Below are 16,258 nucleotides of genomic sequence, written 5' to 3'. Positions count from 1 at the left end.
CACTGGGGAATGTTAAGGTATGATCATTATTGGTCATTGCACTCGCTTTGGAGCAGCAATAGCGGATCAATTTCCCCATTTCGCAGTGTGTGTGTGGCCAGCATTAGTTTCATCTCATCTGTGCTTCAATATCGTACTATTGACTGGCACCAAGTTTAACATGGACAATTATGTTGTGGGGCCAAAATGTCACCCACCAGGATTACACTGCTAGTTGAAATGTATCAAAAACTTTATCAAAAGAACATTTCCTTTGACAAAAAGGCAATAGCCCCAGGGAAAAATACAATTATTTGACTGGTGAGATTTACTGGCTTGTTAAATGGTCTCTCCTGGCTTAAATTAATAAAACATTTTTTAAAAAGGTAAGAAAAATCATAAAGCTATTTCTATTCTCCATAAGACCCCTATTAAAAGTACACATTTGTGCTAGTCCAATAAGAGAGAATTAGACACAAACATTAATTAATGTATTTATTAATTTACTGGATAATTTTTGGGATTATCCTGAATATTTAAAAGTAACGAAAAAGAAAAATGATGGAAAAGTATATAATTCTGTAATTTTTGTGTGTTTTGTTCTAGAGAACGGAAGAAAAAGAAAAGAAAAAAATCGATTTCAATGTTAGCTAGAGAGAACTGAAAAAAAAACAGAATAAGATTTGCTTGAGTAAAATAAGCAATTAAAGAGTACCGTAATTTCCAACATTGATACAAAACAAATTCATGAAAATAGGTCTGATCATAGAGAAGTACTCCTCCTCCGGTCTTGAAGGGTACACACCGAGGCACAATGCACACTTTAGCAAATGTATTTAAAAAAAATATAAATCAAGTATTTGTCACTTGAAACAAAGGCAGTTAACTCCTCCTTAACTGAGGAGTTTTATGAAACATTATAGTGAGATTATTGGGAGAAAACGGCACAGTTTAAGCTAATGAGGTGTGTGGTCAGATGTGCTGGTAATCTATCTGTAGCAGTGATGCCTTTACTTCTACAAGCCATGTGGTTTTGAGCCCCACTTTCAGAACTGTAACAATCGCACACATCGGATGTGCAGTTGATACATGAAAATCAAATATGAAAAAGTCCAAACAACTGCATAGACTGAACAACTGAACAAGGATATGAATGTAAGGGGCTTTATTTCTTTATTATTTATTAACATTTATTTATATAGCGCCAGCATATTCCATAGTGCTTTACAATTGGGAACAAACATAGTAATAAAATGAGGCTGGGTATTAACAGACAAAGAGGTAAGTGAGGCTGCATGCAAGCTTACACTCTATAGGACAAGCTTAGAGGGAAAGATAGGGTAACACTCTGGATAATAGATGCCATACTTGTATAAGTAAATCACATCTACCGGTTTTCATTCCTGCACTATACATATTTTTGTTCCAATCTCTCTTGTAGCTTAGTATATATAAACTTAAGCTTTAAAATGGATTACAACTGAAAAGCGTGATACTAAGGTATTATATTCCTTGCATTAGGATTTACAATATACACAATCTATTTGGCATTTTCATATTTCCTTTTCTTATGTCCACATCAGCCTTCTATAAACATAAAACAGCACCATCTCAGCTGTCTGGCATAGGAAAGGCTTGATGCCCTATGTGAAACCACGTGGTGTGAAACCATGCGGTGAGCGAATTTTGGACTTGTGCGTGTTAGGCTAATTATACACTACAGTGTTTTCAGCTGGCCATTGAGTCAATCGGACGATGAATGACCGTTCCGCCCGATATTGCATTAGTGTGTACACTGAATCGATTAATGACTGTCGTCCTAAAGCACATAAATTCATTGATCGAAATTTTCAAACTGACTTGAAAATCTTGTTTAGTAATGGAACGATGTTGAATTCTCAAGTGTATATGCACTCAGAATCAGGATCTCCATAGAGTTTACAGAGTCACAATCTTTTCAGCCGATGGTTATGACAGATGAAGAGCACAGATCTGAAGATAAATCTTGTAAAACTTGTATAATGTGTACACATGAATCGGCATGCTGATCGGGACTTTTTTTTTTTTTTTTTTAAGTCAGTCGTTGGTAAAATCGTTATAGATAACACAACGAGAAAATTTCTGTAGAGTGTACCTAGCCCTACAGTTTATTGTTATTGGTTGTTCCTATGAATTGGTTTACATATGTTATTGTACGCCGTGCCTATTTAGGTTAATTATTCTATAAGTTAGACAAGTTAGATGGCACTAAGTGTAGTGTTTAATCAGAGATAAAAGAGAACAAGAGGCCTGGGTTAAACAATTAGCATATGCAGATATCACACTATCAAACTTTTCATGATTAACAAGGTCATTATTATACAGTACCCTGGATTAGACTCCTACGCACCTTCTCCACAGAAAGCCAACCATCCCAAACCACCATGGGGGAGGATACTCAGGGATAAATCTTATTTTCCCACCGATCACAATCTGACTACCATCCCTAATCCACCGACCACTAGCCCCCAACACTGTGCGAATTCTAAAGGAGATATAACCTGTGTTTTTCTACTCTGTTGGTGCTTGTTCATGGATTAATGACTAGGAGCTGCTCCTCTGTGACTTGTGTATGGTGTAACTGCAAAGAATCGCATCTGTCTGGCGATTGTATATCCACATGTCTGTATTACCATCTGCGGAATAAACTGTTTGGGCTGCAACAATCTGCTTAGGTGACCCACTAGGACGTGCGGTCCTCACATCCTATTTCTCACTAAATAAGTAGGTAGTCAGCCAGTTCTTCACTGTCACACATGTTGATTTATGTGCACAATAAGAATGCAGGTGGATCAATATCTGTTAAGTACCCAGCATTACAATGCAAGGTGCGCACGGCGATACCTTGATGTGATCTACATGTAGTGAGTCTGATATAGACAATCTATGACTTAGTATTTCTGTATATGTATTATACATCATGTATCACATGTATAATAGTTATTTCTTTTCTATGGCCATAGAAAATGCTCTATTCTACCTGTCACTATGCCTCATGCCCTCAGACAGATGAATGTGTGTGTTCTCACCTGTGTGGTTATACACAACATCAGTGATACTCAGCATGCCCCACTCTTTCCTCATTTTCTCCACCAGTTTCCCAACATCACTCCAGCTGTATGTCCGCCCTGCCCTGGAGAAGTCAGGATTTAGTTGCAACTGGTCAGCCAAAGAATAACAAGAACGAGATTTCCCCAGTGTCTGCAGAGGTGTAAAGTGAACCATATTGTAACCTACAATGTAGAAACCAACATATTATAGGACAGATAAATATTTCACTTGCAAGATTTCTTGCTCTATTTCTCTTAAGACTTTTATTAGAAACATAATTCATTTTCATGGCAGAGTATACATTGGAATAATTAATATTTTCTTTGTGGGATCAAACATAACACAACATAACATTAGTGAAAGTAATCTTTAGAGTTTAAAAGTTTAGTTAAACCAGATACAATGGGCCTAAACATGCAACTGCTTGTGTAGCGCAAATTGCAGGAATTCACAATGCACATGCCCAAAACAAAACCCGAAAGCACCTGCGCCTATGCAGAGTTGCTCGCAACCACACTTGAGCCTCAATAGGCGTGAAGTGGGAGGTGAGGCTGGGGCCTGTTCACGAAATTGAGAACCAGCAGACACAGATATGTCTTTTACAGTGGTATTATTTGCATCAGCCCAGGGGCTGGCACTGTAACAAAGTCATTGCCATCTTCTGCACTGGCACCTGTGCCATATTACCGGAGAAGGGGGACCTGCAAAAATCTTCAACATGGGCCCAGTAATTTTTAAAAAAACCTATGGTTGGTATAATACATATACTATACACACACTCAGTTACTTCCTGTATATTCAACACGGTAATACAAGGCTGTTGATGTATAATAATATTAAATGTTTTTCTAATTGCCATGTAAAAAGAAAATATAACTCATAAAAAGAGGCTACAAACATGCCCTCATGCAGCTCCTAATAAATATTATTTGTCTTTCTTCTTCCTCTGTGACTTTCATCAAGTCTTCATATAATCTATACACGGCTCTTTATTTCTCTTGTCATTGGACATGACTTAAAGTTGTTCTGTGGATTCAATTACAGTATATCTAATGCACAGAGCAAAGCTGAGCTGTGTCACATCCAAGGGCAAATAAATAAGGGCAAGAGAAGGAAGAAAGTAGCACAAAGTAAATTATTTGGTAAATGTGGGAGGAGGGCAAATAGGAACCTTTAATTAAAATCATATGAAGCTGGAGACTTTGGGAGAGAAGTACAAAGAGACAAGAACAGTCTCTCCGCTTTATAGTGTTTAGCTTGCCAATAATTAATAAGTCCTTTGTACAAGCTAGGTAAATTGGTGCAACAACTATATAAATATAGTAATTAAACAATTGCCAACTTAAACTAGCAACTAGAATAAAAACCGTCATAGAACCATTGCTGTATAAAAAGTTATGTATCAATTTCCAGAAGGAAAATACAACAAATAATGTCTGCCATTGATCAGCAGTGCAGCGTTACCTGATTCCTTGGCTACTTTCAGCCTGTCTTCCCACTCATCAAATGGCCCCAAGCACTTTGAGAGGAAGGTCTGACAGTTGATGCAATCCAAAGGAAGAATATGATTATCGGCTCCCACTCTCAGCACTGGATTCACTACAATGTAGCCTTCCCCATTCTTCTGTCCTCTGGAAAAAAGGCAGACTTTAGGTGGGCTACAATATTAGATCCAGTGTTATTTAGATCTAATAGCAGCTGAAGGCGCAGGGATCCAATCGCTGGACATCTCACTGTGGCAATGTGGCTTTCCAGCACTATGTAAATGTATTGTGGCCTGTCATGAGCATGTTAAGAACTGCACCTTTCTGTACCGCTAAAAACATTAATAAGTTGTGCATTTTCATTCTCAAACATACTTACAAGCCATTGTTTAGAGACAACTTGAGGTTTAGCATTTCACAATTGGATGATAGTGCATTAACATTTGTCTGCTGAACTGCAGTGTGCTAGACGGTATAGAAGAGTATGAGGACAGTGGTACAGTGGCGCATTCAGGGGGGGGCGATCGGGGCAATCTCCCCCCCTAGCAGGGGCTTGCTACCGACAGCTGCACAATATGTGCAGGTCCGTTCGGCAGTGACAGTGTGCTGCCCAGCTGCTCTGATTGTGTTTTAAACACAATCAGAGCAGCAGGGCAGCACACTGTCACTGCCGAACGGACCTGCACATACTGTGCAGCCGCCGGCAGCCTCAGAAGTCAGGAAGGGGACGGGGCCTAAATCGCCCCCCTCCCCCCCTAAATCGCCCCGGGTATAGCAATTTTCTAGATCCGCCCCTGCAGTGGTGGCAGTGTATCATTGACGTTACGTTTACAAAACATATTCGATATACATGTAAAAATTGCATCATGAATTTTTAGAAATCCTCCCTTAAAATCTATTAAACATATACAATAATAGAACAAGCAGTGTTCAAATTCTGCCATGAGTTTTTTTTAAAAGCACTTTTAAAAAAAAACTCATGGCAGACTTTGAACACTGCTTGTTCTATTATGATTAAGCACTTTTAAAATGCAAAATCATTATTTTGCACGTCTTGCCAATAAAGGGGGCGGGGTTAGTGGAAAACGCAGTGTGACATTTACAAAAATTAGTACAAATTGCAACAACAAAACTGAGGTGTAGGCCAATCACAATGTGCTGTTTGGGGTACATTTATAAATAAAATAAATACAGTTTTATATAAATTTAGGCCATGTGTGGTCATCAACTTTCAATTTTTTCAAATAATTTGTTTTTGTACAGGCATTCATTGCAACAGTTTTTATAAATATAACTCTACGAGTGCTAACAATGAGCTCCTCAACTGAGCAAAGTTCAACAGGCAGCTGTACTCATAATTGAGAAAGGCTTGCATTTCGTAATAATAAATACACATACAGAATCAGGGATGTTACTGTATGGTTTATGGGGAATACAACTTGCATTAGGCTGAACAAACACATGGATGGGGTATAAACTATTATAGGGTCAGCTGTGATGATTCCTTCCACCACTTAATAAAATAACTGACATGGTGCTCTCGATAGTTCAGAAGAATAAGTCCATATAGGGCCTCATACAGAGTTGGACCTGAGTCCATTATTTTGCATAAAAAGACACATTTCCAAATATTGTTGGAGGAATTGTGGTGAAATTGGTACGCTTATGCACATCTTTTGGTCTTGCTCAAAACTTCAACCATTGTGGACCAAAATCTTTCATTTAATCTCTCAGGTCTCCAAAAATAATATCTCTCCTTCCCCAGATATGGCTTTACTTCATCTGTATCCTAAACATCTCCAGCGACACAATCATTATGTCACTGGACATATTCTCATTGCAAGAGCTGCAATAGCCCAGAACTGGAAATCACCTCTAATTCCAGCACTCCCTAAAATTATTAACAAGATCCAACATAGCTACAAAATGGAAACCATAGGTTTTAATCTGTCTACAGGGGCTTCCTCCCCGCTTGTTAAGTGGTTTATATGGTATGAGTACTTTACGAATCACAGCTCAATCTTTGATCCGTGACTACTGTGGAATGGTTTTTGAGTTAAGTTGGGTACTTGGGCTAGACCCACTGGTACACTTTCTATAACCGGATAGTCTCTTGTCTTGTCTTGTCCTCCCCTTTATCTGTCTGTTTTTCTTGTCTGTTCTCTTTACCGTCTTTGGCTTATGTATACTGGGTCATAAGATGAGTTGTTGTCTGTTCCAATATTTTTCCTCATTTTTATTTACTTGTTTGATTGTTTATCTAAGCAGTGTGGATTGTTTAATATAACTGATCTGCTGTATGTACTCTGCAACCACTGCTATGTTTGTAATATGCTTTTCTAAAAAATTCAATAAAAACCTTTTGAGTTAAAAAAAAAAAAAAAGACACATTAAAAGCGGAGAGCACATGAGATACCATGGTAATAACATTTTGTACAATAATTGTCTACCAGAATACTATATAGACAGTATAAAAAGGCATACTCATGGTGCTGTAGCCAAATGTGTGGAACTTATTAGAGAAAAGATGAGGTATGGTTGTGATCATTGGAAAATCATTTTCACTATGTACAACAGACTGTCACAAATGGATTGATCTGTCACAAGATGCTATGGAGCACAATTAGTGTGATCAGACAAAGCTTGTATACACTGCAAACAGCGACACCAATCAGACAGAAACCTCAATCAACAATGTATCATTCCAAATCTGCTTTTCCCTATAAAGATCAATCTATTTGTGATTAGTGAGCTAGGCATGAGGGTGGACAAATTGTTGGTTACTTACGACAGGTTGAATCGATATTGGTATGAGCCGGCAATCTGCAAATCCAGTTTACAGAACTTGTCTGAATCTTCCTCACGGCCAGTTGGGTTGTGCCACTGCAGAGGGTGGAAAGTTTCACGGTCGAACTTGCCACCCTTTGGCGGGTAATTGGAAAACACAGTGACATCTTTCCCTTGCAGAGTGGGCCCCAATCGGAATTGCAGCTCGAAACCTAAAAGAAAACAGCACATTAAAGCGGATATTGGGAGAATGGTAAAAGTGGTGCTGCTAATCCTCCTATTGTAACCACACAATGTTCCCAAAAAATGTGTCTAATGTATATATAAGAGTATTCAGCGCCAATGAGTGTATTCACATAGGTCTACAGGTTGATGGTAAATGAAACTGCAACAAAGTAGCACCTGGCACGGAATTGGTGCAATGATCAAATACAAACATAGAAACAAACATTTATGTTTGTTTTTATGTTTGTATTTGATCATTGCAAAGGCATGAGTAGACCTAATCAATGGGCTGTCCACACCTGTACAAGAAAAACTAAAGAACAGGGGAAATTGAAGACATGAGTGGCAAGACAAGATGGCAGATAAGAAATGGGAGACAGGAGAAAGGGCCTACATAGTAAAGAGTATGAACAGACATTGAAGACAAGGGGGCAGATGGGGGGCATAGTAGACATGAGGGAGTGAGGCAATTTGGCAGAGAAGACATGGATGAAACAAGAACACGTACTGACATCATGTCAGTGGAGGAGAGAGGACAAAGGAGGAAAGCATGATGTAAGGGAGATAAGAAGGTGGGAGGGAAGAGTGGGCACAAATGATCTTTGTATTGTGTATCTAACAATAAAATTATCTCTTTATAGAGATCAGTAGAATGTTGTCCCTATTGTATATTGGTCACTAGAATGTTCACTGTACATCAGTCAGTAGAATGCTTTCTATATTGTATATCAGTCAAAGCACGGCAGAAGTATACAGTGGTGCACATGGCATTAAAAGGGAGACTGGAGATGGCTGGTAGCGTTACACGCACTTCAGACTGGCCAAGCCCCCTCTATGGGCTGGCTGTTTCAGTGCTGCCGCATACTATTTGTCCCGCGGTAGTATGCACTGGATTTCTACTTCTTTTTCACTTAGAAATTAACCATTGTATGTATCTTAATAATAAAACATGCTGGTCTGTCTAATATTACTAAAAAGATATATTAAATAATAATAATAAAAAATGTAATATAATAAACAACAACAGCTAGTGTTTTTTTTTACTATATTGGAATATATAATTCTGTTAAAAAAGAACACTATATACTATAACAATTTATCTTATATCCTCTGTATACGAATCTTTATTATATGACATTAAGATTCCAACATGTTACTATGAAATGACTTTATGACATTGAAAGGTCACCTCCAGGCCCTTTTCCAGCATGCTCACCACAGTAACTGCTAATATTAGTCTGCCCCGCAAGGGTATATGTCATTGGTGTACAGTTTCTGAGGGCGATGACACCAGGAATATTTGTCTTAAATTAACTTGGCCTTTCACCAGCCAGGGGATGTCGGCAATATAAAAACACAGGATAAGGTCAGACACTACACTGCACAAATACCTCCGGTCCTCCATAAAGGAAAGCGTGTAAAACATCTCAGCCAAAGATTACATGTCCACAAAATAACAACGTAGCAAAAGAAATTTCTGTGCGGAAATAAAATAGCTCTCCAACTCTTTTCCAATATATTATTGTTGTGGATGCAAAAACACCTGGAAACTAATTTAGATCACTGCCAATATACTGCAATTATCTGTTCCTAATGGAACACTAAACCTAAAATACAAGTACTAAAATGCATAAAAACTAATAATGCCAAATATTTTTGTAAATGTTTCTGCAGCTTATTTAAAATATTTGCGATAAAGCTCTGATTTGTGAACAGAAATATTTTCCTACACATGACAATCTTGCTGCTAGTGAGCCACTGAAGGAAATTGCAGTCAGCCTCTCGTGGGCTTAACTGAAATGACCGAAAACAGAAAATAAGAGTTTTTTCTCAGTTGCATAGAAAACACAGCTGTACAATGTCAAACAACAAACATCTCATGTTCTCCTCTGAGTAGCTCTTCTATACAACACAAATTGTATATTAAGTTTAACACTCTTAATTTCAGTAAATTTTCTAGGATTTGCAGCTACAGAACCACTAAATGGATGCAGTTTTCAGACTGAACTGCAAGATTTAGTATCTCGTGGTTTGGAGGCTGCAAATAGATACCACATCCAATGTGCTGTGATTTGCAAACCCCTAAACTGCCGCATGGTAAATCTGGGTTGGAAAAATCCTGCTTTACCCCTTACATTTTTACAAAGCTCAGTGGTACCCAGTCTCCGCTGAGGCTGGGTACCACCAATACCCACTAGGTGCAGGAGCCAGATCACAAGAGGACAAGGTCCGATGTGGAGAAGCCTGTGCTTACAGAGAATGGAAGGGATGGGGTTTTTTAACGTTATATATTTTTCACGTTCTGACAGGCATAGCTCAAACAGCATGCAGTCAGTCAGCTATCTCTCCTGTCAATGCCACACCTTTTTTGGACTAAATCCCAGCGGTTTGCCTAACCACCGCTTTGCATATATGACAATTTGTATACCTGCCAGGTCTAAAAAACAGGATTGCAGTTTTAGACCTGGATGTGCAGATTGCCCATTAGCAAATTGCATGGTTACAAACGGCATATGAAACTCCAAAAAAAGCATTTTCCACTGCTTAGTGAATCTTCTCCTCAATGGTTAAGTCTTAACAAAATTTCCAGGAACAGTACACTGCACCGATACAAATAACTGGCACTGCAGTGCTCAATAGGCAGACATAATAATAATATAACATTACTATGATTATCTAAATATTTTCTCCTAAATATTTCCTTTGTATTGTACAGTTGGTTGCTAGTACAGACTGACATGTTTTCAGGTATGAACTTATTGGTACAAAGTGTTACAAGGTGAGAATATACCAGGGCACTAGTGATAATTGGCAGTCATCTCTCAGTAAGTGTCTCTGATGCACTGCACACATACATAAAGAGCCAACGCTGATATGACCCTTTGTATGCACTGAAACAGACATGTTTCCTTCACAATTAATCGCTATATTTACAATACAAACCTTACATAAACAAGCACCTGCAATTCTTATCATCATCATCATCATTTATTTATATAGCGCCACTGATTCCGCAGCGCTGTACAGAGAACTCATTCACATCAGTCTTAACTCCCCATACCAGGCCAGGGGGTTGCCCATTTAATATTTTTCTTAACCTAATATCATGCGGGTGTATTCAGACATATCACTCAAAGCTCCTCAAGGGAGACATGAAGAAAATTTGGAACTATGGACGCTAAGGGAGAAAGCTCATTGCCAACCTCAGATCTCGGCCAGCACTGGCACCATTACGTAGCATCTCCGATCTGAATTACAATAATAGTATTTCCACTTCTATGGGAGAAGGCAGAAAAGGGGCCTGGCTGGTAATCATGCAGTGATGGCACAAGTCAAACAGCATAGTGAACTCTTACTAGGAATATATCTGTCTGTATATGGATTGATCCATCAGTGTATGAATGCATGTATGTATAAAATGTCAAGCATCTCATGTTCTCATCTTATTATTAGTTCTTCTACAGAACAGAGCAGCCCTGAGCATAGTATTATTAACAGTTATATAGCGACTACATATTATGCAGCACTTTACAGAGATTATTTAATTATTCACATCAGTCCTCAGTGAAGCTTACAGTCTAAATTCCCTGCAACATGGACACACACTAGGGTTATCTAACTTAGAAGCATAGAAAAAGATCATTCTGTCCTTGGAGAGTGGAAGGAAATCGTAGCACATGGAAGAAACCAATGAAAACACAGGGGGAACATACAAGCTCCATAAACACATACACACATTATATAGAACATAAATTTATTACAATAAAAGGGTAGCTCTAAGTTCTAATATGCCTTCTATGCAAAAGAGTACTTTAGTATTGGAAATATAAGGATAAACATGAATACTGAAGTGACATCACTAAATGCCATTTATATGTGGGATAATGTATTTATGGGATAACATATAGTCATGGAATACCGCAGTACAAAAGGCATGAGTCAGCAGACCAAGTGATTTTATACAGGTGACAGATCTTTGGAATATCCTCAATAATTTACAGTAGGGGGTGCATTATGCCTTGTAATACACACAATTTACTAATGAACACTGAAGTGATGACATTACTACTAATCAATTATAAGCTACTATGTAAGTGCTTCATGGATTTTTTGAGTTGAAACACAATTGAAAATAATTAGCATTTTACATGCATATAGACATATTCTGACCGTATGACAGATCAAGAATGGACAGGAAAGTAATATATGTGATACATTTCACACAATTGTCTGTTTGTAACTACCAGGTCAGCCATGTAAATCCAGACATCCATTAAATCACACATGCTGCATAACAGAACTGAAGTGAGTTTACTTGGATATTGCATGCCGCAGTTCTTAATATACAATATGAATATCTCATTCAGGTGGCACAGCGGTTAGTATTGCTGCCTCGTAACCCTGGGGCATTTGGTTTGATTCCAACCAGGGCACTATCTGTGTGGAGTTTGTATGTTCTGCTGTGTTTGCATGGGTTTCAGCTCCTATCAACCAGGAGATGATGTAATATATTGGTGTTATACAAATAAATGATAAGAAAAATTGTATTTCAGCCAATTAACATGTGTAATTCTAAATCTAGGTACACACTGAAGAATTTTCTGACCGACCAGTTATCTCAAACGATGGTATCTACGACTGAAGATCAGACCAGTCCTGCAATTCATGCATACACACTGGCACGATTTACCTTCAGATCTGTGCTCTTCATCTGGTCCTCCAGTCTTCAGAGAATGACAGCACAATATTCATTCATTCATTCATTATTGTCAAATTGTCACACTGATTAAACTGCCTTGTTATAGCTACCCACAAGTCCTAACGAATTTCATTAGCTTCTGTGACGCTCAAATGTAACATTCTGTTTTAGAATGAACAAATTGATTATTCCTTCTACAGCACTCTCTACATTTATTCACAGAGACATTCATAGCTAGCATCGGCTGAAAAGAGCATGACTCTGTAACCTCTATGGAGATAGTAAGCATGAGTGCATACACGCTACATGATTGTTCAGTGACTGGTCGGAAAATATTAAACAGTACGACCAACCAAATGAAACGATGATCGGCACTTTGGGATGACTTTAGATCATCGTGTCACTATACACACTCACACAATATATGACCAAACGGTCGGATGTCGGCTGCTTGGAGGTTTTTCGTGCAGTCATCGGGCCAGTGTGTACCTAGCCTTCATGTGCAGATTTACATGGCAGAATCAATTCCCAGGTGGATTAAAAAGAACCTAGAGAAAGACTAAACCTATGGAAATACACAGGGAGAAGGGATATTACAACATCCTTTTACCCATACTTAAATATGAGGAAGATAAGGTTGACTGAGGTTCTTTATTAAATTCTCCAAATAAGATGAGTGACTTCATACTCACTGAATGTATTTTGGGTTGTAATAAAGACTAATGAAAAATTGAGACAGTTATTACAAGAATTTAGGCAATACAAAAATCAAACCCTCTGCTTGAATCAGTGTTGGCAAAGAACCTGAGTGTTATTTATACCTCAGCTCCAAGTCTCAAGCCAAAATTGTCTCTTTCTTTTCCTGGGAAAAAACATGCACAATGTGTATCTATGGGTGCAAGCGATTGAATAGATTTCCCTCACTTAGCACAGGGCGTTCATTCTACTTTAAAGGGAAATTTGAGCTTCTGTTCCTTTTATGTTGTATACTTATTGCAATGCCCCTGTGGAATGCAATGTGTAGGTTGTACCTTCAGAATCCTGTGAGAATGTATTTAAAATTCTTGGGATTGAACATGTCCCTTTAAATTATAGAATGTGGGTAGTTTAGCCATTTTAATATAAAAAGAGATAATTATTAGATATACATGCTAAACACTTTAATTACCAAAGGGTTTAATGATAACTTTGATTTGAAAGCTTTTTTTTAGAAGACTGTCAAATATGTCATTTAATTGTTGCTTTTCAATACCATAGCATGTATTAGAATCAGAGATAATTAGGTTTATACGTGCTTCACTATCATCATCATCATTTATTTATATAGCGCCAACATATTCCATTATTATGTTAATGGTAACAACTGTGTGTTTCCTACAAATGTGTCCCTGTACCAGTAAGACATTATGGCAATGATGGGCAACAGGCGGTCCCTCCGAGCCTTCACTTGTGGCTCCCTGCTCCTTCCTGCTTTATTATCAGATTTGTCATAGTTTGTAACACGTGTGTAAAATGCCTGCTGATAGGTTATTACAGATGGCTGTCTCTTTCTTTGATTAAATAGAGCGTATTACTGTAAGGGTGATATGTGGCCTTTTTGAAGGGTAGAGGGCTGCAGCATGTGGCCCCTGAAGTGCATCAGGTTGTCCATCACTGCATTATGGAGTGTTCTCTATATGGCCTGTTGAAGGAATTCTATCAAAAACGCTTCTAGGGTAAGTGCAATTCTTTTTTATGCTTGAATAAAATTTGGAAACATTTGATCTATTAAAGTTGTTTCTCATTTGCGCGCTCTGCCTTCTGTATATGATATGTTCTTCCCATGTTTGCACAGGTTTTAGCTCCTTTTGGGCAGGGCATGATGTTATATGACATAATATGATGGTGTTATCCAAATAAATGATAATAATAATAATTGCATTTCAGTCAATTAACATGTGTAATTCACATGGTTAACTTGGTAACCCTACATAGGTCTTTTTTTAGTTTCTAAACATAGTGGTTGTAGTTTTGCAAAAGTCAACTCCTCCTCTGGTTAATTCAGTGGTAAACAAGTTAATTGACATAACCCTGCTAGAGCTGGTACAATGGATTATAATCCAATTAACACAAGAAATGCAAGAAATCAGGCAAAGACAGGATGAGATAACAGACTGGACAGCAGCTGGGGGCTGGGATCAGGTTAAAAGCAATCAGATTTATAGCATACTTGCCAACTCTCCCGGATTGTCCGGGAGACTCCCGCATTTTGCGAGAGTCTCCCGGACGAGTGTGGCAATCTCCCTGATAGGAAGTGGGAAAAATTCAGTTTAAACGCCGCGATTCACCCGGAATCGCGGCGTTTAGCCCCGCCCCCGCTGTAAAATGACGCAATTTGCGTCATTCCGTCACGGGGGCGGGGCCAAAATGACGTGATTTCGCCGCCCCGCCCCCTGCACGCCCACGCCCCAGCCGGCATCTCCCGGAAAAAGAAAAAGAAATGTTGGCAAGTATGATTTATAGCTATGTATTATACCACAATTCACAATTTATACATGTAAATCTGTACACATGTGTAATTCATGTGTGCAGATATACATGGCTGACTTGGTAACCCTACATATCTCTTTTTTCAGTTTCTAAACATAGTGGTTGTAGTTTTGCAAAAGTCAACTCCTCCTCTGGTTAATTCAGTGGTAAACAAGTTAATTTACATAACCCTGCCAGAGCTGGTACAATGGATTATAACCCAAATAACACAAGAAATGCAAGAAATCAGGGAAGACAGGATGACATAATAGACTGGACAGCAGCAGGGGGCTGGGATCAGGTTAATGCAATCAGACTTATAGCTTTGTATTATACCACAATTCACATTGTTCCAAGCTATTCCTTATTGTCTCACAACAACATAACAAGTCATTGAAGCTGTAGGTACAATTGTAAAAAAAAAGGGTAAATCAAATCTATCAGTTTCTAATATAATTCAGAATCCGTTACAGAAATAAATGTTTTATTTCTTCTTATATCTCCTCCATAACACCCATGTCAAAAGTAAGAGCCTGGAATTCTGGAATTCATTGTATATAGGAGATCAAATGTTCTCTTCTGCAAAAATAGAATAACTACTTTTTGTTTTTAATTGCACTGTTTTTGTAAAGCCCTGTATGCTGTGCTTTGTCCATGCTCTATGTACGGCGCTGCAGGCCTTTTTGGCGCCATATAAATAAAGGATAATAATAATACTGTTTGCAGCCAAGTCTTTTGCAATTACTTTAAGAGCTCAAGAGATATTACAGCATTTTAAGTGTTGTAAGAGCATCCTGATTGTCGCAGCACTGAGTGTGTGCAAGTCACCTACTTTTATTTAGCCCTACATTAGTTTAGGAGGTGGGGAATGCTGGCTCACAGGCTGTATTGTTTAGATTCTTACCTTGTTCAAGCCTAAAGAGTCTTTTATCCAGCTTCTCCATATTATTGAGCATCAAAACCCGGACCTGCTTAGTGTGTTCCATTGTGGATTCTTGGTTCTGGTTTCCTCCTGAGACCACGGACAGTTATGAAATACAAAGGACCCCTGCCAAAAAAAAAACCAAGAATGCTGCATTAAATGCAGAAAAGTGCAAATATAATATGCCATGGATCAGGCTGGACTTACATTGTTTAAGCCTGTCAAAGCTAAGTAATGAGAAAACAATGTCAGTCTGTCCCTGCAGGGTTATGTGGAAGGATACACTAGGCTAGAGGCTGCATAGCAGAGATCAGTGTGGAAGGTTTGTTGCAATGCACAGGGGCTGTCAGATACACAGTGTGCCTGAGACACAGAGGAAGCACTCATAACATGATGTTGGCATCTAAACAATTCTTGTTATCTAGCAAACAATCTAAATATATATGGATCTCACCTCCTCCTCACGTACACCCCCTTCAAAGACCCTCTAAATGTCCCTGAGACTCTGGCAGTATGCAGGACGTGCAGAGAGTGACAGAACCAGTGCAGATCATAGAGAAGGGA

General features: G+C 38.5%; 1 protein-coding gene across 4 annotated transcripts in view; it reads right to left on the bottom strand.

The window, feature by feature from the left end:
• Positions 1-16,258, bottom strand: part of AGL (amylo-alpha-1,6-glucosidase and 4-alpha-glucanotransferase) — a 96,161-nt gene that overhangs the window by 40,911 nt on the left and 38,992 nt on the right. For 2 of the 4 annotated variants that reach the window (XM_075182521.1, XM_075182522.1), the window contains exons 1-5: positions 16,149-16,256; positions 15,677-15,820; positions 7,342-7,552; positions 4,534-4,700; positions 3,048-3,251 (exon numbers count right to left, since the gene is read on the bottom strand). In XM_075182521.1, the coding sequence (XP_075038622.1) occupies positions 3,048-3,251; positions 4,534-4,700; positions 7,342-7,552; positions 15,677-15,758 (664 nt within the window). In that variant the 5' untranslated portion in view covers positions 15,759-15,820; positions 16,149-16,256. Of the gene's footprint in view, positions 1-3,047; positions 3,252-4,533; positions 4,701-7,341; positions 7,553-15,676; positions 15,821-15,901; positions 16,048-16,148; positions 16,257-16,258 lie in introns of those variants that run through there. The other 2 variants (XM_075182524.1, XM_075182523.1) reach the window with 2 other exon arrangements.

The sequence above is a fragment of the Mixophyes fleayi genome, chromosome 8, assembly GCF_038048845.1.
Source record: "Mixophyes fleayi isolate aMixFle1 chromosome 8, aMixFle1.hap1, whole genome shotgun sequence".
Taxonomy (NCBI): domain Eukaryota; kingdom Metazoa; phylum Chordata; class Amphibia; order Anura; family Limnodynastidae; genus Mixophyes; species Mixophyes fleayi.
The sequence above is the reverse complement of the archived record's forward strand: the minus strand, read 5'-3'. Positions and strand labels throughout refer to the sequence as shown.